The 23,063-nt window shown below is 42.6% G+C and overlaps 1 protein-coding gene across 4 annotated transcripts; it reads left to right on the forward strand.

Moving 5' to 3' along the window:
- Positions 1-15,074, forward strand: LOC147015554 (uncharacterized). 4 transcript variants are annotated; one of them, XM_085850401.1, is made up of 8 exons: positions 1-217; positions 1,706-1,919; positions 2,481-2,793; positions 3,394-3,459; positions 4,169-4,297; positions 4,591-4,937; positions 5,030-5,190; positions 14,552-15,074. In XM_085850401.1, exons 3-8 carry the CDS (start codon positions 2,623-2,625, stop codon positions 14,875-14,877), a joined length of 1,200 nt encoding a protein of 399 aa, XP_085706527.1. In that variant the 5' UTR covers positions 1-217; positions 1,706-1,919; positions 2,481-2,622; the 3' UTR covers positions 14,878-15,074. The 4 variants fall into 4 exon arrangements, with proteins under 4 accessions (XP_085706527.1, XP_085706526.1, XP_085706529.1 ...); XM_085850400.1 differs by having other exon boundaries at positions 1-200; XM_085850403.1 differs by lacking the exon at positions 1-217 and having other exon boundaries at positions 1,005-1,919; positions 4,591-4,899.
- The last annotated feature ends 7,989 nt before the right edge of the window (positions 15,075-23,063 follow it).

Here is a 23,063-nt window from a genome sequence, read left to right on the forward strand (position 1 = left end):
TGGTTCAGGCATCCGTTTCCTCATAATCCCTGTCATTTAATTCATTGCACTTGTTTGCTTTACATTTTATAACTATTTGTACCGTCGTACGGGTTTACACGACTACAGCTGAGAAGCAGCGTACTCGCTTTGGTGCCGTTCCCTTTAATCTGGGTTCGAATACCAACCAAACAAGGAACTGCTACTCTGGAGCTTCCGAGGTAGGGTGGATGTTAAGGTGGGTTCTCTATCCGCTCGTATTCGCTGGTACATGTTAAAAATCCCACGGTATTGTTTCACACACAAACGTAAACATTAATGCCAGAACTATGGCTGTACTATATTATATAGGGGGCTGCAAAAGTAGGTATACAGTAATGAAAAACAAAACGTATTTTATTGATTATACAAGCATATCAATAATAAACATATTAATCTAGTATTAATGAATGAATTCTAGTATTAAATGAATCCGAGCACCACTATTATAATACTGGTATAATCCTTACTGTATACCTACTTTTGCAGCTATATATATATACAGGATGGCCGAGAGCCCGAGCTTCTGGAGGTACACACACTCAAATCCTAACCCAGGTATAAGCTGCCATCCTGGTGTCTCACAGGTAGAGTGATTCATCAATGTGTGCGTCGTCCCTTGGATGGACGTTAAACGAGTGTCCCGTCTGCCAGTATTCGTTGGGGGACGTTCAAGATCGCACGGTGTGCTTCGCAAAGAGTGGATGAGTTATCGCCGGCACCCTGAACAAATTACAAATACCTGCCTTAACTCCTCCTGGGAAGGCAATGGCAAACCACCCAGTATATCTCTTGCCAATAAACTGATACAGCAGCACCAACATTCTGTAAAGAGTATGGTACATCAGATCCAATATATATATATATATATATATATATATATATATATATATATATATATATATATACATATATATTTAGTTTTGTTATTTATTTTTTTCAAGAGGGTGGTGCTTAGGTTGAAACACCTTTATGTTGGGCTGGCAGGGTAGTTTGAACGTTTGTGCACTCACCTTTGAGCCTTCTAGCCTGGATTTCGATCTCGACCCAGCTATAAACTCACCCTGTTGTTTCACCTGCAAGGTAATGCATCAATGTGCTGGTGCACTTTAGACATCCCACAGTGTCATTAGCAATGAGTGAGCGAGTTATCACCAGCACCATAAACAAATTTTAAATTCCTGTTACTTTCAGGAACATTGGGCCTGGCCAACTGTTGCGTGAAGCACATGGACCAAAAAATCGTTTCTTTGCCAACCCCACAAGATGGGGAATAATTGTGGCCGTTAAAGAAGTGGTGGATATATAATTTGACAGTAGGATGGGTGGTTTGGATTGTCTGTTAAAGGAGAAAAATACAGTACACCCCACCAATTATTTGTGCAAAGTACTGCACTGTTTTTGCTGCAAACAGGAAAGGACAGACTTGGTCTCAGGTGACTGAGTGGTTTGTGCATAGCAACCCAACTATATTATCACACCCTGTGAAGTTCCTTTCTGACCATTTTCGATGATACATGATGCTCATGACCCACATTGGACTACGCACACAGTTTGTCCTCCATTGCTCTACTGTTTCGCCTCACATTCCAGACTAATGCCCGTGCATCACGCTTGTCGAGTATGCGCTTCGAGGATGCGGACACTGTTGCCCTTCGATGATGACGTCTTTCCTTGATTTTCACAGGCTGACACCACCTTCAAGACAGTTCCTCGTGACAATTTCTGCAGCCTTTTTCACCGAAGTGCCTGCCAAACGTGCACCAACAATTACACCCCATTCAAAGTCACTGAGATCTCGCCTTGCAGCCCTTAATGCCGGAATCGAGCCGCAGCCCGCTTATACATACATGACGAGGGGACTGCCAGGAAAAGATTTGCACATTTCACACACCGGTCACGTACGTTTGGTGGCCCCATACTTTGCAGACATGTTATACGGCCCGTCTACCGTGGTGTTTCCTTTTTAGTTTTTTTGTCCACTATTTGTACATTACAATCATCCTGATTCAGTCTTTGATCTCGTTTGGTCATTATACTTCAACACTGATGTTATTTTGTATTCATCTTATTACAGGATGCCATTGAAATATTCCAGTAATATCTTTAGTAAAGTACGTACTGTACTTCCTTTAATTTAATCTCCTCCATGTCATTATATTGTTGGAAAGTTATTTGCGACAAATGATCATCTTTAACGGCAAATAACAATTATTGATGGGTCATGATATTGTTAGTTGCCTGAAGTTATAAGAGGTGAGAAGTAAAAGGAGGAACACCTGACATGATACTTCAGTTGCTTCAAAGACACGTTTGCAATGTGTGTTTTGATGCTCTCAAGCTTTCAGCCTGTAGAACACTTTCATTCTGATTCCAGTATTGATGAAAGACATATAGCTGCTGCCTTTTTCAACCCAATTTTTATCACATCTGTTTCTTCCTTTCCTCACTATTACCCACAGTTTAGAGGGAAAGGAAGAAAGAAGACGAACAAAGGTGCAGATGTTTCCTAATAAAATAGACACAGGGGAAAGTGGATTGATAGAGCAATCGCCTTATTGACATAGGCCGAAATACGAGGCATACATAGTCAAATGATTAGGCATGATGGCTTCGTATAGGCGGAATCGAACTGAAAACTACACCGACAAAGAGAAGGAGCTTTTTCTTTCTTTGGTTCGGAGTGAAATTGCTGTTTTGGAGGCTGGATCTAGCCCTGGAACTGAAGCTGGAGCTGGAACAGGGAGCTGTCATGGAGTTTCCCTTTGTGATAAGGTATTTTATTGCATTTCACTACTCGTCTTCCTTGTCCCCAAGAGGTAATGAAACATAAAGTGAATTGTGTACCTTTTAATATATTTTTTTAATTTTTTGAGAAACCTTGTCAGATTCTTGCCGATTGTGTTGCAATTCCATTCCAACTTTTACATGCCTTAGATGGGGTCGTTGTATTGTATTTAAAATATGATGATCAGTTGATGTGAAGAGTTTTCTAATCTTGTTTTTTTTCTCAAGTATCTTGTTGATTAGAGATAGAAAAAAAAAGAAGGTAAATATTGATTGCTTCAACTAGAGCGAGTTGATGGCGTGCCATCGCAAATCCCCACGCTTCCCACCTAAAGCAAAGCTGAAAGATGGTAAAAAGGCTCCACCAGGAATGACCCAATATCAAATTTCTAGTTAAAATTGTTTTCCAGTTTTGACCCCTGTGACCATAAGTCCCCACCCCATGGGGCATGAACTGGGGATCAAATCCAAAAAAATCGTTACATATTTCATGCGTCCCTCAATGTTGATTGCATGTACAAAGTTTCATTTTAAAATGTGCCCGTAATTGCATTTTTTTTTTTTTTTTTGGTTTTTGACCCCTCCCAGGGAGTTGGGGCCAAAAATGATACTGCTCTTGCTCATTCTTGCCATGTGGAGATCATAACTACCAAGGTTGGTGAATTTCTGCCCAACCGTTTAGGAGAAGGCAGGGTCACGGACAGACAGACATACAGATGGAGCCGATTACAATATCCCCCCCCATCTCCCCCTCCCCTCAGGTTTTTTTTTTTTTTCAAAAAGCGCAGGGATAAAAATCATATATACTTTAGCTCCGGCCCGCCAATAAATAACTCCATTATGGGCAAAATATGTCACTGTCCTCAGAAACGTGTCCCAAGAGAGGCCTTCCTGTCCAAAAGAGTGCACGTAGTGATTATTCATGAGATTAAACCTCACATTTTGGCCTGATTGAGACTGTTGGGGGAGGGGTAGAAGGTGTGAGGTGAGGCCGTTACCCAATTATATGATGCATATGAAACCAGTCATCTGGGAACATTGTCATTTAAACTATCAACCTTCTTTATTATTGAAAATACAATGTACAGTGAAGTTATTATCTTAACATATTTAGAATATTCTACTTGGGGGTTTTCTTTGAAGGAGTTAAGGTAAAACATAATACAAATGGAATTTAGAGTTGGTTAGGTGAAGACCGTGGACTCGCCCAAGGGTTTCAAATGATTATTGTCCACAGTGAAAGGCATCTGTTGGTTATGTTATGTGATGTTGTGGTTGCCAATTATGAACTGTACAGTCATAAAAATGTGAGATGTGGTTAGAATAATGTGGCTATAATTGTAATCTTACCGTGTTTATGTAGACTGCGGCCTGGCAGCGCCTGGCTCGCAGGTACAACATGGCGATAGGAAACCGCGGTGTCCAAAGAGCACCTTGGCAGCTTCGCTCATTATGGAAACGGCTCAAGCTTCGTGCAAAGCGAGAGATGTTGGTGAGCACTTCTTTTAACCTATCAGGATTTTGAGAAGTGTGTTTAAGATGAAAGGAGAAGGTGGAAGAGGTTTCTTTGGCCAAAAACAAATTGGAATGTGCAAGTTAACAAAATTTTGATTAAAATGGATGAACATATTGTATCTTGCAGTGAACTACAATGAAGTATGCTGATGAGGTCATTTGCTTTGATATTGCTATTTGGTTGTTCATTAGTTATCCTTTTATAATACCTGTAACTTAAGGCATGTTCAATTTCTGTTGGCATTTACCTTTCTCTTACTTCTCTCTCAGGTCCTCAATTCTACTGGCTCCCTTCCACATCATGACCCTTCTCTTCACCATAAACAGGATATCTCCCCCTCAGTTTCTCCAGCATCCCCACTGGTTCCCCATAGCTCCTTGGCCCTTTCTTCTAATCCCCCAGGGCTCCTGAACCCCCTGATTACTTCAATTCCCTCATCTATTTTCCCTCCTCATCCAGTTCCTTCCAACTCACCATCTCCTCTGGATTCTTCAGGCATTTCTACCAACTCCTTGGCTATCTCAGCTAGTTCTCCATCTCCCCAAAGTCCAATCTCCCAAACACCAAATGGAATCAAGGTAGAGTCTGAGGACAAGAAGAAGGACTGTGATAATGGGTGAGTCAATGTTTATGGAGCCAAATTGATGCACTAAGATCAAGTAGAAAGACTAGGAAGATTTTTTTCCCCTTTCTTCTGTCCCATTTCAGCCTAACAGACAAGGGTCCCAGCCCAAGCATTTCATCAGTCATCTCTCTTTCACTGTCAACACAGTCCCAAGCCTCTTCCCTCCCAAGCAGTTCACTTACTGTCACAGCTCATCCTGCTCCAACATTAAGATCCCGTCCGACTGCCTTTGGCCGATTTGGTGGTAAGAATATTTATTGGTTTAAGTGCTCAAAATTACAGTTGAGTAATGTTTTGCATATAAATGATTGTTGCATTTCGTCGAGTGTTTTTTTTAATTTTTTACCGCCAGGTTTAGGAACGAGCCATCAAAGGATAGTTGTATGTTCAATACTGCAATAGTGGGTCTTGTAGATGGCATCACATTAGCATTATGATCATTTTTTGCAATTAACAACAAAAAATCTGCCATCATCAATTATTCTAATAAATTGTAAATTTTCTTGAATTACATTACCATCAAAATGGATTGCACAGAGGTAGCGCACTTACCTTTGAGCTTGTCGAACCTGGGTTTGATTCCCGAACCGACTATAAACTCTTGGATGCCACTTTATAGGCAGGGTGTTACATCACAAAGTGCACTGTCTCTTGGATTGATGGTCAACCAGGGGTTACGTTTGCCAGCAGTAGTTTGTGGATGTTATAGATCTGACGATATTTTGTGAACAGTAGGTTAGTTGTCGCCAGCACACTCCTCAAATTACAAGTTATTGCATCTTCGGTCGAACGTCAAACTTGACCAGCTAGTTTGTGAAAGATTTGGGCCAAAAACATACCATGGCCAATCTCACAAGATGGGAATAATTGGGGCTGTGAAATTGGTAGTAAGAGTATCTTCTTCCTTGCATAATAACTTGCATATTACCTGTATCTTCTTCCTTCAGCCTTTTATGACTTTTTGCTATATCTGACCTTCAGTATCCATATACAGGTAGTCCCCAGCTTCCAAATCAGGATGACAAGGAATTAATGTGCAGGAGGAGGCCATTCTGCCCATCATGCCTGCACCACACCAATGGCTCATTCCATGTCATTTCAGCAGGGGGTTGCGGTGACCCCCTCAGATTTTTCTGAAAAAATTCTCAAAGCTACCTTAACATATATGAGGAAGGTTTGCCAAGTTATAGCTCAAAATTCCAAGTAGTGTCTGAGATATGGCCCTACAAACACCCTAGGGGTCTTTCAATTCTGGCAGTCACGAGTTGCAGATTTGTATCTGAAGCATTTTTGGAGGGCTCTAAATTCCAGAGTATTACAAACAGAGTTCTGAAAATTCACACAAATGGTGTCTATAAGTAAGGCTTTCAGAATCTGACATCAGAAATGTTCTACTTAAAATACTTTTTAACATAAGTACTCTCAAAAGTAGTGATTTGTAACATGCAGTCAAAAAAATTTGAGTTTTCAAATTTCTGCCAACAGTCAGTTTATTCATCATGAATAATTTTGTTGCCTGATTTACATAATCTAGTGACTGGATCATTTACACAAGAAAACTGAAACCTTTTGGAGCAAAATCTTGGGTGCTATAGGTGTCTGAACTTTGCTCCAGACTCAACGACACTAAAATTTACCCCGGTTTTACCCCAAGTGTTCACCATGTTGACGGTTGCACAGCTCTTTTAAATTTTTGTCACTTAAAGACACATACATAGGCAAACTGTGGTAGAAAATTCAAGAGTTGTTCTCAATCCCATCTATTTTTAAAAAGGCCCACTATTTAAAAAAAAACATGTTCGATGGAGAATAAAAGCAATAGGTGTGCTTTTGAAGTGGAAGCCATGCCAAACATTCATAAGTTGGCACCACAATGATCAATTGTTGTGTTCTTTGGTCAGAACAAGTATGTGGTTACTTTGATTTGGCTCACATTTTTTTAAAGGATATTTTAGTTTAAGGCCGCCGTCAATCTCAACTACAAATTAAGACACATAATGTGATCATAATAATCACCATTATAAATATTCATTTGCATATCTAATTGTTTATATACTTAGTGTACATTGTACGAAAGTCTACATCCATTTCTAAATGTAGGTACAATATCTGATTCAACTTTTTTTTTCATAATGTCATATCAAATTGTTTGGACAAATGTACTTGGATCCATTGTACAAATTGAACAGTGATTAGTTTTATAATTGCCAGGATATAATAAAATGTAACAATGAGCATTGGCAGTTACGACAGGGCTGTGTATTAGGTTAAAGCCTAAATAAGATAGAGTTGTGCTTCATGCCTAACTTTGGAAATGATTTTGGTACACTTCTTTAAGCTTGACTAAACTGATTTATATATTGTTAGATTCCACCAAAGTCATACTTCCTTACAATATCTTTATTTTTTCTATACGTTTGTTCGTAAAAAAATTTGTTTTAAAAAAAAGTAGCTTTTGGGACTGCAGAATCATTAGAAATTGATGCATTTAAAAAAAAAATTCGTTTAAAAATAGAAGGGATTGAGAACGACTCTTGAATTTTCTACCACAGTTTGCCTATGAATGAGTCTTTAAGTGACAAAAATTTAAAAGAGCTGTGTAACTGTCAACATGGTGAACACTTGGGGTAAATTTTAGTGTCGTTGAGTCTGGAGCAAAGTTCAGACACCTATAGCACCCAAGATTTTGCTCCAAAAGGTTTCAGTTTTCTTGTGTAAATGATCCAGTCACTAGATTATGTAAATCGGGCAACAAAATTCTTCATGATGAATAAACTGACTGTTGGCAGCAATTTGAAAACTCAAATTTTTTTGACTGCATGTTACAAATCACTACTTTTGAGAGTACTTATGTTAAAAAGTATTTTAGGTAGAACATTTTTGATGTCAGATTCTGAAAGCTTCACTAACAGACACTATTTTTGTGAATTTTCAGAACTCTGTTTGTAAAACTGGAATTTAGGACCCTCCAAAAATGCTTGAGATACAAACCTGCAACTCGCGACTGCCAGAATTGAAACACCCCTTGGGTGTTTGTAGGGCCATATCTCGGACACTACTTGGAATTTTGAGCTAAAACTTGGCAAACCTTCCTCATATATGTTAAGGTAGCTTTGAGAATTTTTTCAGGAAAATCTGAGGGGGTCGGGGTTTCTTGCCTGCGTGGATGTGCAGCTCAGCTGTTGTTTGAAGTACGTGATCCCTTTTTGTCGCTGGTGTTGAAATGTAAAAACATAGGAAAAGGTCACGGGGGCAATCACATACTCGGAGAAATTATCCTTCAACCCTACCTAGTTAACACAGCATCCGCCCCCCCCCCCATGCGGTGACACGTAACATTTAAGCTCACAGTTTATCTACCCCACAAACATAATATCATGCCGTATATCATTTTTGGCCCTATCTCTCAATGGTGAACAATCACTTTAAAAATTCTCGTCTCCAGATCCGGATTTTCACCAAAATCGAATCAATTCGTCCGAATCACACACCCAACCTGTCCACCAAATTTCGTCCAAATCTTTCCGTAACTTAAGATATCCTGCTTTCACTTACAGACAAACAGACAGGGGTGAAAACATAACCTTCGTCCACCTTCGATGACATAAGTAATTACCCATTCACACCTCATTCACATGGGCTTCGCTCCAGCACTTTTCCTCCATTTCACACACCATTCTCTCCACAGGGTTCCTTACTGGCACAGAGCTAACGGTGCTCGCCCTGCTTCACCATAAACCACTCCAACTAGCTCGTTATCCAGTGCCGTTCCTTACTTTACGCTACACACGTTTCATTGACTCTAATTTATTCATTTTTTTTTATGAAAAAAGTACATTTAATAATGTTTTTATGTTTAAAAAAAAAAAGGTTTCATTTGTGTTCGGGAACAAATTAATCACTTATTCCATCCATTACGACCATACTCTGTGCAGAGAGTTGGTGCTACTTAAGCAGTCTCCTTGGCTATTGGGCACAATCCTGGACGGGTCGTCACTCCAACACAGCATGCTGGCACTCATTTTGCCGACCTCGGAAGGATGACAGGCAGAGTCAACCCCACCTGGTATTAATTCAACAGCCGAAGGGGATTTGAACTCAGGATCCTCGGATCCCAAGCCCACCACCCTAACCATTAAGCCAACAACCAAACCTAACCAAACCCTCTGGTCTGTTTGCCTGCCACATTTTGCCTGCCACAAAGCCAAAGGCCACTCAAAGGTGGAGGCTACACAATGGAAAGTATGTACCGTATTTTTGGGTGTATGCGTCCTATTTTACCCGTAAGTCTGGGCCTCAGAATAGACTTAGCTATGGTTTAAGACAGTGTTTCTCAACTGGGGTTCCCCAGAACCCTAGGGTTCCGCAAGAGGTCGCTAGGGGTTCCGCGAGAAACAGTAATAAATAGGCTAATGTATTTTTGAGTAGTTTTTGTTTGATTTAATATTCGTAATTTTATTATACACGTACGGCATATTGTTGGAAACTCCTTGGTTATTATAATAGAGGCTTCAACCTCTTATATTATTTACAATTCTAACAACCATAGGGAATGTTATATTAAAACAACCACGAAGCGCGATGGACACCCGGAATAACGACTCATCATTGAACATGGCACACGGCCTGTACGTAATGACGTCACCCACTCAAAGCACGATGCGTGATGGACGCCCGGAATAACGACTCGTCATTGAACACGGCACACGGCCTGTACGTGATGACATCACAAATGATGACGTGGTCTGTCTCATTGCCAATAAATTTGACAAAAAGGGGGTCATTTTTTCCTTAAACCAGGTATCCGAAAAAAAATATTATATTTACCACGTGAAATATGATAAAAATATAAAAGAGCTAGATCTTAATAATGGTATATAATAATTTTTATGCAGGGGTTCCCTGAGACATGAAAACTATTTCAAGGGTTCCACAAGGGTAAAAAGGTTGAGAAACTCTGGTTTAAGACATTGAATTGCAAAACTGAAAAAAAATTTGCAAAGTAGAATATTTTTAAAAATAAATTTGATCATTTTTAATTTAAAACACATGACAGCAAGTTTCCACTCAATTCTGTGGATGCATTCCTAGAAGGTGCAATGTTTAGCACACAAGATATTCCCATAGATGTAATGTTATAATGCGGAGGGTGGGGGGGGGATGCGTTCCCAGGGCACATTTTCAGTCACCCGAACATAACTTTAACCTCACTGAACTACATATTCGAGACAAATATTTTAAAAAGCAATAAAGAACACAAATGGTTAATGAAATTAAGTTACAGGGGTACTCACCAAATGTAAGGCCGAGATTGCTTGTCGGGATTGGAGAGGTGCGAGTGTGGAGTGGAGGGGTTACACCGTTACGGACATCACAAATAATTTGTGGACTGGGAAGACAAAGGGGAGGTAAGTCCGGAGAGATCCGGCACTCCCCTCACCATGATCAGGCTTGCGGGTGAATCACGCGGTGAACCTGTAATCAAGAAATCTCCAATTGAGTTATCGAACAGGCTATGGCGAATTCAGAGTGGAGAAGTCGTCACCAATGTGCCAAGGGATGGTGTGATCAGAACACCAGGTATTAATACGAACACAGCATTTGTACGAAGACGAATATTGTGTTGAGGAATCCAAAAAGCCTGATCGTGGTTGCAAATCTCGGTGGACAAACATCAAGTGCTTGTATTCCAATGTGTCAGGTGTTCATGTTTCAGGATGAGTGAACTGCAACAAAATGTAATGTGCTGATAATTCCATAGCTTGTTTCAAATACTGTATCTGTATTTGATAACAAACATGTTCAAAAACTATTTTCATTTCTAATTGATCTGAAAGGTCATCCCACAAATTAATTCATATCATATGCACGAAACAGCTCATTAATATTCGTGAACCTGGAAGTACCATTGCTATTGATGCATTGTTAGTGTCAGGGAGGAATTAACATCGCTATTGGTCTGACTGGCAGTTTTGCTAACTACCATAGTTGACTTTTCTTCGTCTGGTACTCCAAATCGACTTATACAGTGACCTGCAAAAGTATTCGCCCCCTACCAATAATGCCACAATTAGAGAATTACGAATTATGTAGAAACAGTTTTTCCAAATGAACTTTTTTTATTTATAACTGAAGAGCTCAAACTAAACACTTATTGTTGAAGGTTGCATGTAGGAATACCGACAAAAACACATGTACACATCAAAATTCACTGGTTTCTAAAGTATTCAGCCCCTGAAGCCAGTGCTTATTGGAAGCACCTTTTGCAGCAATGACTGCTACGAGTCATTTTTGGGTATGTCTCTACCAGTTTTGCACAATGAGATGGTGAAATCTTTCCCATTCTTCACATGAAAATTGCTCTAGTTTGCCAAGATTGATGAGGATCATTGATGGACTACAATTTTCAATTCTCTCCATAAATGTTAAATTGTGTTTGAGTCAGGACTTTGACCGGGCCACTCAAGAACATTTATCTTCTTTTTCAACCATTAAATTGTGTTTGAGTCAGGACTTTAACTGGGCCACTCAAGAACATTTATCTTCTTATTCAACCATTAAATTGTGTTTGAGTCAGGACTTTGACTGGGCCACTCAAGAACATTTATCTTCTTATTCAACCACTCCAAGGTGGCTTTAGCTTTGTGCACTGGATCATTGTCCTGAAATGTGAATCTCCTACCCAGTTTGATTCATGGCTGACTTAAGCAGGTTTTCATCAGGGATTCTTTGCACCGTTCATTGTCCCCTCCATCCTGACAAGCTTGCCAGTCACTGCTGATGAAAAGCAGCCCCATAATATGATGCTGCCACCACCATGCTCGAGAGTAGGGATGGTGTTGACTGAGTGATGTGCAGTGTTAGGTTTCCACTAAGATGTAATGCTTTGAATTTAGACCAAAATGTTCTATTTCTGTCTCGTCTGGCCACAAAACTTTTCTCCACATGCCTGCAGTATCATGAAGATGCTTTTTCGCAAACTCCATCCGAGCTTTTAGATGCATCTTTTAGTAATGGCTTCTTTTTTGGCGCCTGTCCATGGAGGCCAGTTTTTTGAAGGAAACGGGATATTGTTGATTGATGAACATTGACCCCATCTTGGACATAAAGCCTTGCAGATCTTTCAGTCATTGTTGGAGTTGCAGTGACATCCTGAACCAGTTTCCTGCTTGCCCGGCTGCTGAGTTTGAATGGGCATCCTGATCTGGGTAGAATCTGGGTGGTATGATACGTCTTCCACTTCTTAATGATGGATTTCACCATACTCAAAGGGATAATGAGTGACTTTGAAATCTTCTTATCACCCTCTCCTGAACGGTGTTTCTCCACCACTTTATGTGTGACTTCTTTGGAAAGCTCCTTGGTCTGTTTTTTAAGTTAAACCACTGATTACATTCAGGTGAAACCTATTACACTTATTTGGAAACCTTTCAAACAAATAATTTGCTGCTGAAGTGGTTTTGGGTTAATGAGGCAAACGGTTAGAAAAATTAATGCAACTGAGAATCATCAGATTTTCTCTATTAATATAACTTACTCGCATTTTATCTGCATTTTTAAAAATATTTATCACTTTGGAGTAGTTTGTGAAGACTTTATATTAAGTTTGATTTGAAAGCGTCATAAAATCAGTTCAGGTGGCATCAAAATGTGAAATCTTTGGTGGGGGTGAATACTTTTGCAGGCCACTGGATATGATTGAAGGAAAGAAAAATGGGAAAATTAGCCAATCAATCTTGTACTCCATATCGACTTATAGGCTGAAAATATGGTATTAACATGAAGACAAAATACTGCATTGGAGTCATCAGAAGGAACCCGAATAAGCAATGAGAAAATATAGTCATCAGGAGGAACCTGGATTGCACACATCCTTTCTATATTCCATAGATAGAAAGAAGAAATCCATTTGCATTCCTCTTTAACTGAGGTAGGTTGGGATTGAGGGGGAAGTAGGATGCAGGTAAAGAGTTCCCAAGTTATGAAGTACAGGGAAAGAAGGTTGAAGAGTACTTCATGGGATTAGTCCTCGGGACAGATTCAGTGTATGGATGTGAAGAAGCTGCCGACCGTGTTGAGCGACTAAAACCACGCTCAGGTGGAACAACCTGTGAGAGACCTTCAGAGCACATTCCGTGAAAATTTCTACAGAATAGGCTTAAATAAGGAACAGAGCAGCGGACAGCAGCTGGAGGAAAGTATCACCGAGCATGAAATAAGCAGCCAGGGCACTGAGTCTCCTTTAGCTATACTACAGATGTATAGAAGAAGGTTTTCCCAGTTGAGGTTTGAGCTGATATCCAATCCAAGCAGATGGATAACATGGAGTTTCTGAAAAGATTAAGATTCATAGATGAGGTTGGAAAACAGGGTGATCTTGAGCTGGACACAGGCAACAACTGAGTCTTCTTTTGGTTGAACGTAACAAGCCAGTCATTTCCCCAGTTAATCACACTCTCAAGGTCGTGATTGAGTGGTACTGCCCTGGACAAGGGATGGAGGAGACAAGGTTTCTGGGTGGGTACAGTGTTGAATATTCTGTGTAAATGGCTAATTGTGAAGGAATATAATCGGGCAGATATAGAGCAAGAACAATGTTGGGCCCAATACAGGGCCCTGAGGAACACCAGCATTAATATTATGGGCAGGGGACGAGTGTCCCTCCGTGTACCAGAGATTTGGTGAAATCCTTGCTTGTTATGTCCACCTGTTTCCCCACTGTCAGTACATTGTATTTATCCCCTTTGTCACCTTGTTTTTTCCAGGAGCAGAGATTTTGTTTTTGATAAAAAGAACAAATATTGGGGTCATATTTAAGGTTTTTGGAAGGTAAAAGCAGGCAAGAGGGTGGATTTTTTAGTGTTTTCAAATATCCAGGAAACTGAAAAATCATGGAAGAGGTTGAGCATCTGTGCAAGTTGTTTTATGCATATTTCGCATGCAGGACAAAGATGTTAGTACATCAGCGTAGTTTTCCATGGATGACAAGGAAATTGATGGACATTTTATAAATATCAACAGTATATGAATGGGATTTGATCCTGGGTTCCATGGATCAAGAGCCAGGATGAGATGTTCAGATGAGAGCACAAATAGGCCAACTAAACTACAGGCTTGTCAGACTTGTTGTAACAACACAGCATTTTGTGTGCTGGGATCGCAATGACGTCAACGCTGAAATGCTTTGAACCGGTTTCTGTGCATTTTCATTGACTGAAGATACAAAAGGAATTTCTCTCCCTTAAGGGCAGCATAATATAGAAGAAACACCATCGGCCTCCTCTGGAACAGCCACACTCAACAAAATATTTTCTTACTCTTTTATTGAAATTGATTTTAAAATTGCAATTCTTTGTATTGCACAAGAAAGTGTAAAATTATTTTTGGAGATGTACAAGAATTGGAAATGAAGTTATAAAAATTGTAATGTGGAATTTTAGAAACTGTCCTTCAATAATGGTCAAGTTTGAAACAGGATTTCCATGAAAAAATATTTATCAAAACCAAAGTTAATCAAACCTCTTAATACTTTCTCATCTATGTTTTGAGAGTTTTTTTCACTCGATTTCTCAATCCTTCTGCCTATCTTGCCATTTCCTCCTTAGGCCGGGGGTGGGGATTTGTGACCGGCCGAGGGTCAGATGGAGACCGTTGGGGAAGAATGAGGAGAGAACAGCTGGAAGGCATGGGGCGAGTACGGGCTGAGCGGAAGGAACTGGAGAGCTCTTTACTGGAGTTTGCGAAAAGAGAACACGCAGCAAAGATGGAAAATTTAAAATTGGAGAGAGAACTGCTGCAAAGTGAGAAGGAGCTTGTGGAGATGAAATGGGAGCTGGTAGCCTTGGAGAGGGAACAATTTCAGAGAAAGTGGGTATATGATGGAGGTTGGACAGGATTGAATGAAGGTAATGGGGATAATAGAGGAGAGTAAGGAGACGAGTGTGATGAATTTGCTAGTTTTTAGCTTTTAGCTGAACGAAGAAGAGCCCGATGGAAAGTGTGAAAGTCTCACGAGTTGTAGAACCCAACTAGATTGAGAAGAATAAAAGGCTTGTAAACTTGTACCTGAAAAAATGGTTGAATGTTTTGTAATTAAAACAGAATAAATTATTGATGAAATTTTATTAATCCGTAATGAGCTTTGTGATTTGTTACGTTCGTTATCGGCGGGTATTTAAATAATGGATTCACAGGTATCGTGTGTTTGGGATGAAGCCGAGAGGCTTTCTTGAATTTGATGAACCTGCCTTTGCCCACAACACAATTAGGCGGCTGCAGGCAAAATCGCCCGCGTAAAATTTTTTTTTTTTAAACCATGACAGAGTGCTAATCTTTGTAATGTTGTCATGGCTGCATTACCCATGTGGTTGCATAGACCAGTGTCAAGAAAATGCTTTAAACAGTTCATGTTTATCACATTCAAATCCCATCGACCTCCTTAGGTTATTGAAATGAACCTATTGAATGAAATGAATATTGAAATGACCTTAGGTCATTGACATGAAAGGTTAGTTATTGCTTCGGTGCTTCATGTCGAGGGACAAGAGAAAGTGCCAATTTTTAGTGAACCTGGAACGATGTACTCTGACTGTTTTGGTTGGATTATGCCTAGCAGTGATTTAGGAAAAATAAAAGCATAAATAACCATACAGGATGGTGCACCAAATGATGGCTTGTTTTTCTTTGCAGGGTGGAAAGCAGTGATTGTTAGAATCGTACGTCATATCTTATTTCAAGAGAATCTTGCAACAATAACACTAAAAACCTCATTTTTGTGAAGTGAAAAACAAAATGTGAAGGTCATCAATCAACAGATCAAGAGTAAGACAGTTTTCTTTTGCTTGAGATGAGGAGTCGCACCGGTGCGATAACGCTTCAGTCTTATTTGGACCTGATGACTGCAGAAACAATTCTTCAATTTCACACGATTTAAATAAAAAGGTACTGAGTTTGAACCAAAGAAGCCTCTGCACTATCGGTACGCACACCAGAGAAGGATGAAGGACTTCGTAACTGCAGCGAATCAGTCTTGTCAAATCAGGAGCAGAGACGAATTGGCCACATTGAATATGTTGCTCATGACGTAAATATAATCCAAAGATTATTGTTCATAGTTGATGAATACCGTTGTTTTATACACGTTAAAACTATTTAATGACAAGTAAGTGTGTCATCATGTTGTGGGCCATCCTATACATTTATGTCGGTAAAATTTAGTCTTAAAAACCCCTCAAAATTGACCACACTGAAGATCCCTTCCTGATAGTGGAGGTGGAGGGAGGACTGCAAGGCTGAAGAGGAGACGGTAGAAGACAAAGACCACTAACCTGCCGGTGGTGAGAGACCCAAAGACTCAGCCTCATCTCGGGAGATACCAATGATCTTAAATGTCTTGGTTTCCACACCGTGAAGTCGAGAAAGGTGAGAGGCGGGAGCACGAGCCCAGAGGGAGAACCCAACGTTTTTGGTGTATGCAGATATACAAACCAGCATGTACGCTGGTTTTGGTATACCAGCCCCAGACCCAACGTTTTTGGTATACACAATCAGAACTCATAGAAGAGTAAAGTGATGGATAACAGAACTGAAGGCGAAACATACCCACAGTATGCCTGGTGCAAGCATAATGAGTGTGAGCATGCTGGTATCCTGTGTCGGAGTGACGACCTGTCCAGGACTGTACCCAATGGTCAAGGAGACTGCTTTGGCAGCACCAATTCTCTGCACAGAGTATGGTCCCAATGGATGGATGGATACCCACAGTGTGGCTGGTGGGGTAACTTCCAGATATAATTTGGTGGTTGAACAAACAGAAAAAGAAGAGAGAAAGACAGTAGCCTGCAGATAAGAGGGGTGGGTGAGGAGAGGATTAATATGGATGCAAAAGATCAAGGGCATGAATGGAAGATTATGACATTGTCATGTTGAATCCCTATCGAGAAGAGTAGGGTGGCACTGACCTGACCCAGAGGTAGTTTTTCTGCAGGTGGGACAAAAATGAGTGGAGTTGAATGGAGGGAATGGGTTGTGATTGAGGGCAGTGGAGGAGTGTTGTGGACAGCAGGGCAGCAGCTCAGTATCAGTCAGTCTCACCCAATATAAAAGGGATTTTGAGGAAGAACATATATCCACTTTCAGTTGCAATGAATTTGCTTGCCTCTTTCCTTTTCCCATGGAATACTATAGTACAGGACTGGTGGAATAGCCTAGAGGTATGCAAACTCGTCTCTGGGCTGTCTATGGCTAGGTCAGGATTCAAACCCAGGCTAAACTATCACCCCAGTGGTTCCCAGGCAGGGTGATTCACAGATATGTGTGTCGTCCCTCGGATGGATGTTAAACTGGCATTGGTGGACGTTGACGTTAAAGATCCCATGATGTCCTTCGCGAAGAGTAGGCGAGCTGTCACTGGCACCATTACCAAATTACAAATTCCTGCCCCAACCTTAGTCGAACGTCAGACCTGGCTAGCTGGTTCATGAAAGACTTGGGCCAAACTTCACCTGGCTAACCCCACAAGAAAGTGGAAATAATTGTGGCTGTTAAAGAAGGAAAATGACGAATAAAATATTCATTTTTGTAATAGGTGTAGTAGTTTTACTTTCGTTGAATTTGAGTGAAAGAGATTGCTGATGGCCAACTTTATCTTCTGCCAGTGGTGCATAATACAAAATTGGAACAGAAGCGAATTGGATAAAACCCTGAAAAGGCCGAGTTGTCACTTTCTTATTAAAGCTTTTCTTATCATACCCTCTTCCTGTCCAGGCTGGAGTTCCTCAAGGTAGCGTTCTGGGACCTGTTCTTTTTCTGGTTTTCATCAATGATCTCTCCGACTCTCTGGAAAATCCTCTATATCTCTTTGCTGATGACTCCACCCTCTGCCGTACCATCGGTCATCCCTCAGACCAGCAAGCAGCAGCTTCTTCACTCACTGCAGATCTGGATAAAATCACAAACTGGTCCAACACGTGGAACATGTCTTTCAATCTGGACAAATCTCACACTCTCACTATGTCTCTTCGAAAGGACCGTTTAGAAAACCCCCCCATCCACTTTCTCAACAATCCTCTGGAAGAAGTCCTTTCTTTCAAGCTTCTGGGTCTCACTATCTGCCATGACCTTTCCTGGGAAAGCCACATTTCAAACCTCGCCTCCAAAGTCAGTCGCCAACTGGGAATCCTCTGTCGTGCAAAGTCCTTCCTCGGCCCTCTTGAGCTCCTGACCACTTACAAAGCTTTTGTCCGTAGCCTGATGGAGTACTGCTCTCCCCTCCCCTCTGGGCTGGTGCGCCTGCCTCCCACCTTTCTCGGCTTCACGCTGCAGAAACCAGGGCATTTCGGATCATCGGCATCTCCCGCAATGAGGCTGAGTCTTTGGGCCTCTCATTCAATCACCGCAGGTTTGTCGGTGGTCTTTCTGTCTTCTACCGTCCCCTCTCCAGCCTTGCCCCCCTGCTCTCTCTGCGATTTGTCCCCACCACATTTCCTCAGGGCGCTCAAGGTCCACCAACAACCCCCTTCTGGTAAAACTACCAAAATCATGAATCACTGCTCACCTTCACTCTTTCATTCCTCTTTTTTCCCACCTTTGGAATAAACTTCCTCACTCTATTCTTTCCCATTCTTCCCTCCAAGCTTTCAAAACAGCTGTTCACCACCACCTCTTATCATCCCCCATCCAAATCCTCGATCTTTTCTACCCCCGATAATCCATCCAAGCCCACTTCCTTCAAATTCCCTGCTTTCCTTCCTGAAAGTCCCTGTAATGTCCATCTTCTATTCCCCATGTTCCCCGTCCCATCCCTCTCCCTTCCACAGATCTCCTAATGTGTTTGTTCTCCACTGTTTTGTCCCTCCCACTCCCGCCCCTCTTGTCTTATGCCCCCTTGATATGCGTTGTGTGTTAGCTCTCACACGAGCCTCGACAAGGTATGCAAAAAAAACCATAAAAAAACAAGCTTTGGATCATATGTAAATACAGGCATTGTTATATTAACACGAAGGAAGCTTATTGTTTTAAATCCATCAACTTGTGTAATGGTGAAAGGCTCCCAAAACTACTTCGCTGATAATTACCCCACTCATGATCGCGCAAAGCGGGGCAAAGAAATTGGTTCACACTCTCAGTCTGTCTGCAGATGTCAGTCAATGATTGACGAAGTACTTAATTCAAATTGAATTTTACATTTTGAACTCTGTAGAATATGAATCAGAACACGAACCTGAAGTTTAGCAGTAGTTTCGCTCTTTATTTGGCAAAATATACGGAATCCCATCCTGAGCGTGCATGCGCACAGAGTAGGAGGGTAATTGTTTTAGTCTCTCTGCCTGTCAAAGAAATTTGAAAATCATTCAAAACAACAGGAAACTTACTGTATTTAGGGAAGTCCTAAAAGACACAAACAACAGACACAAATAACTAATTTAACTTTATTGAACAAGGTGTTGCAAAAGACAGTGTGAAAAAATCAAAGGCGATAAACTTCTGAAAAACGTATTTTTTTTTTTTGTAAAACCTTCAAAACTTGTATTTTATTTCAATTGGATTATATACTTGAACACTAGAATACAAATCGAGTTGTTGGAGTTTCCAAAAACCTCCAGTTTAGCAGTACTTGGACAAAGTATTACGCCGTTTTAAGCCATCCCGACCAATTAAATTTGCTGCTCATGCTCTTGTTGGAGAACATCAAGTTTCAGACAAAATGGCTGCTCATTGGAAATATAGATTGTGCTCGGAAATGCAAAGGAAGAGTTCAAAACACCCTTCCCATGTCCTTTTTCTCAAGACTGCATGGGGTAAGGTGTTCTATGGACTCCCCAGTTGCATTCTGCCAAATTATCCACTGTCAATGGAACTACATACATGTATATATTGTTGTAGATTTCCCGCCCGTCAGCGTGCGAACGACCGCGTCTAACCAATATCAGTCGCTTCGCCCACCGAACGGACAATCCAGTCGCGGCTTTCCGGATCAATGCCGGAAACCAGCCACGGGTGTGTTTTTAACCACACCACAACCTTGTCCGCACTCTACCCGCGCTACAGGGTCCGATCGCCAAATCTTCGTTTTACCTAATGATTCGCGCAGGTAGGTTACCGAGAGATTGTACCTCAACGGGACCGCTTGGAAACGAGCCGCTTAAGCAGCTTGCATCCTTTTGGGATAACCGGCGGGGTATTATCACGCAGTCCCGTTGGACCCGATCACTTTACCGGCTACTTAAAAACCAACTATATTCCAAGTGCAAGATGGGGCAGCTCAATTTAGGGAAGAGGACGCAACGAACAGGTTTACATTCACACAGGGACATTTATTATAATAAAGCACGTATGCAATTAAACAAGCAACACAATCACGACAAAAGAACGACGACCGTCTATACGAAATGTGATGCAAACATTTACAGCACACGAAGCACTTAACAATTTCACACACACACACACCCACACACACACACACACACACACACACACACACACACACACACACACACACACACACACACACACACACACACACACACACACACACACACACACAAGAAATGGTGGCAGAGGCCTTTAATAACAAGCTCCAGCTCGGAGGAGAGGTGAGCTGAAACCCAGAGCCTATCTCGAACCTCTCCACCTTGTGTGGTCTTCAAGTTGTTCGGACCCGGGCTCCAGCGAGAGCGAGTTGGATCCAATGGCCGTGAGCTGCGATCCTTCCCAAGCTCCCGGAAATCCTCCCGCGCTTCTCAACACGTGCTGGTGAGACGAGGCGCCAATCCTTCCCGTCGATGCACCGATCCTTCCCGTCGATGCGCCGCTTCCCCCAAGGAACCACCTCCAAGAAAAGGTCGACGAGTCGCACCAAGCCGGGAACCAAAATGGAGAACAAAGAGCTCCACGAACCAAGAAGAAGAAGAAGCCACCACTCGCAGCTCGAGCCGAGCAACCAGCTCAACTCTCTTCCAAGCAAAGCAGCTCGAAGCAAAAAGCTGTCCCGAGCCAAGCAGAAGCCGAAGCTCACAGAACCACCAAAGCAAAAATCCTCCAAAAAACCTCCTCCCGATCCAGGCCTCAGCCGAAGCTCACTGAGCCAGCCGAAGCAAAAAGCTTCCGAAGGCCTCAACCCTAACGCAAGCCAAGCACGACCCGACGGTCTGCTGAACGACTCCTCTCTGCCGAAGCAAAAAACTTACTACTGAACTTCGAACACGAACAAAGAAAAGATCTCTTATCCTTCTCCCGCCCTTCCCCCACTCCCGGCGTGACTCATGACTCGTGCCCCCGTGCTCCATCCCCGCTCAGCCACGGGTGGGTGGGAGTTGTTGACATCATGAGTCACGGGACGGCAGGGTTCTTCTTGCTCTTTGCAGAAGAGGGGGAAGGATGTCTCCATTGTTCGTTCCCTAATAGGCCATCAGCTGTAAGCTGTATCGTGCAATTTCGTTCCACTCATGGGGGGGGGGGGGTAGACAAAACCTTGATGATATGATAGTATATATCCAAATACATACATATCCAAAAGTTCTCCACGAATATCGATGCATTCGCCGCGCTCTCTCATTTGAATTTTCTCCACACGGATCACGTGACGCCTCAACAGCCAATAGACGCTCCCCCATGTATTATTCACCAAGACAATGGAGCGAACGAAGAAGTCAAACGTTTTACGTCTGTAAGATGGGATAAATGGAAAGTGTCAAGAAATGGCTCGTGTTAGACGGTCACGAACGATGTTTAGCCGAGAGTGTTGGCGCGGGAGGACGAACTCTGATCATGGGCCTATTGTACCCGGAGTGCCGGTGTAAACATTTCAAGCTACCCCCCCCCCCTTTCAAGTTACCTCCTGGTGCATTAATTCAGCGGTCGAAGGGGCTTGAACTCAGGACCCTAGGATCCCAAGCCACCACCCTAACCACTACTCAGGACCCTAGGATCCCAAGCCACCACCCTAACCACTACTCAGGACCCGAGGATCCCAAGCCGCTACCCTAATCACTACTCAGGACCCTAGGATCCCAAGCCACCACCCTAACCACTGCTCAGGACCCTAGGATCCCAAGCCGCTACCCTAATCACTACTCAGGACCCTAGGATCCCAAGCCACCACCCTAATCATTACTCAGGTCCCTAGGATCCCAAGCCACCACCCTAACCACTACTCAGGACCCTAGGATCCCAAGCCACCACCCTAACCACTACTCAGGACCCTAGGATCCCAAGCCACCACCCTAACCACTACTCAGGACCCTAGGATCCCAAGCCACCACCCTAATCACTACTCAGGACCCTAGGATCCCAAGCCGCTACCCTAATCACTACTCAGGACCCTAGGATCCCAAGCCGCTACCCTAATCACTACTCAGGACCCTAGGATCCCAAGCCACCACCCTAACCACGACTCAGGACCCTAGGATCCCAAGCCACCACCCTAACCACTACTCAGGACCCTAGGATCCCAAGCCACCACCCTAATCACTACTCAGGACCCTAGGATCCCAAGCCACCACCCTAACCACTACTCAGGACCCTAGGATCCCAAGCCACCACCCTAATCACTACTCAGGACCCTAGGATCCCAAGCCGCCACCCTAATCATTACTCAGGACCCTAGGATCCCAAGCCACCACCCTAACCACTACTCAGGACCTTAGGATCCCAAGCCACCACCCTAACCACTACTCAGGACCCTAGGATCCCAAGCCACCACCCTAACCACTACTCAGGACCCTAGGATCCCAAGCCACCACCCTAATCACTACTCAGGACCCTAGGATCCCAAGCCACCACCCTAATCACTACTCAGGACCCTAGGATCCCAAGCCACCACCCTAACCACTACTCAGGACCCTAGGATCCCAAGCCACCACCCTAACCACTACTCAGGACCCTAGGATGCCAAGCCACCACCCTAACCACGACTCAGGACCCTAGGATCCCAAGCCACCACCCTAATCACTACTCAGGACCCTAGGATCCCAAGCCGCTACCCTAATCACTACTCAGGACCCTAGGATCCCAAGCCGCTACCCTAATCACTACTCAGGACCCTAGGATCCCAAGCCACCACCCTAACCACGACTCAGGACCCTAGGATCCCAAGCCACCACCCTAACCACTACTCAG

This window comes from Eptatretus burgeri, chromosome 12 (assembly GCF_056783735.1).
Source record: "Eptatretus burgeri isolate ZD-2024b chromosome 12, Ebu_testis_v1, whole genome shotgun sequence".
NCBI lineage: Eukaryota > Metazoa > Chordata > Myxini > Myxiniformes > Myxinidae > Eptatretus > Eptatretus burgeri.

Bases quoted from the DNA above. Each gene is read 5' to 3' on its own strand.
- LOC147015554 (XM_085850401.1), top strand. From the start codon at position 2,623: ATGATGGCTTCGTATAGGCGGAATCGAACTGAAAACTACACCGACAAA. The intron at 2,794-3,393 runs GTATTTTATTGC...GACCCCTCCCAG, and splicing joins GAGTTTCCCTTTGTGATAAG to GGAGTTGGGGCCAAAAATGA. The intron at 4,298-4,590 runs GTGAGCACTTCT...CTTCTCTCTCAG, and splicing joins GTGCAAAGCGAGAGATGTTG to GTCCTCAATTCTACTGGCTC.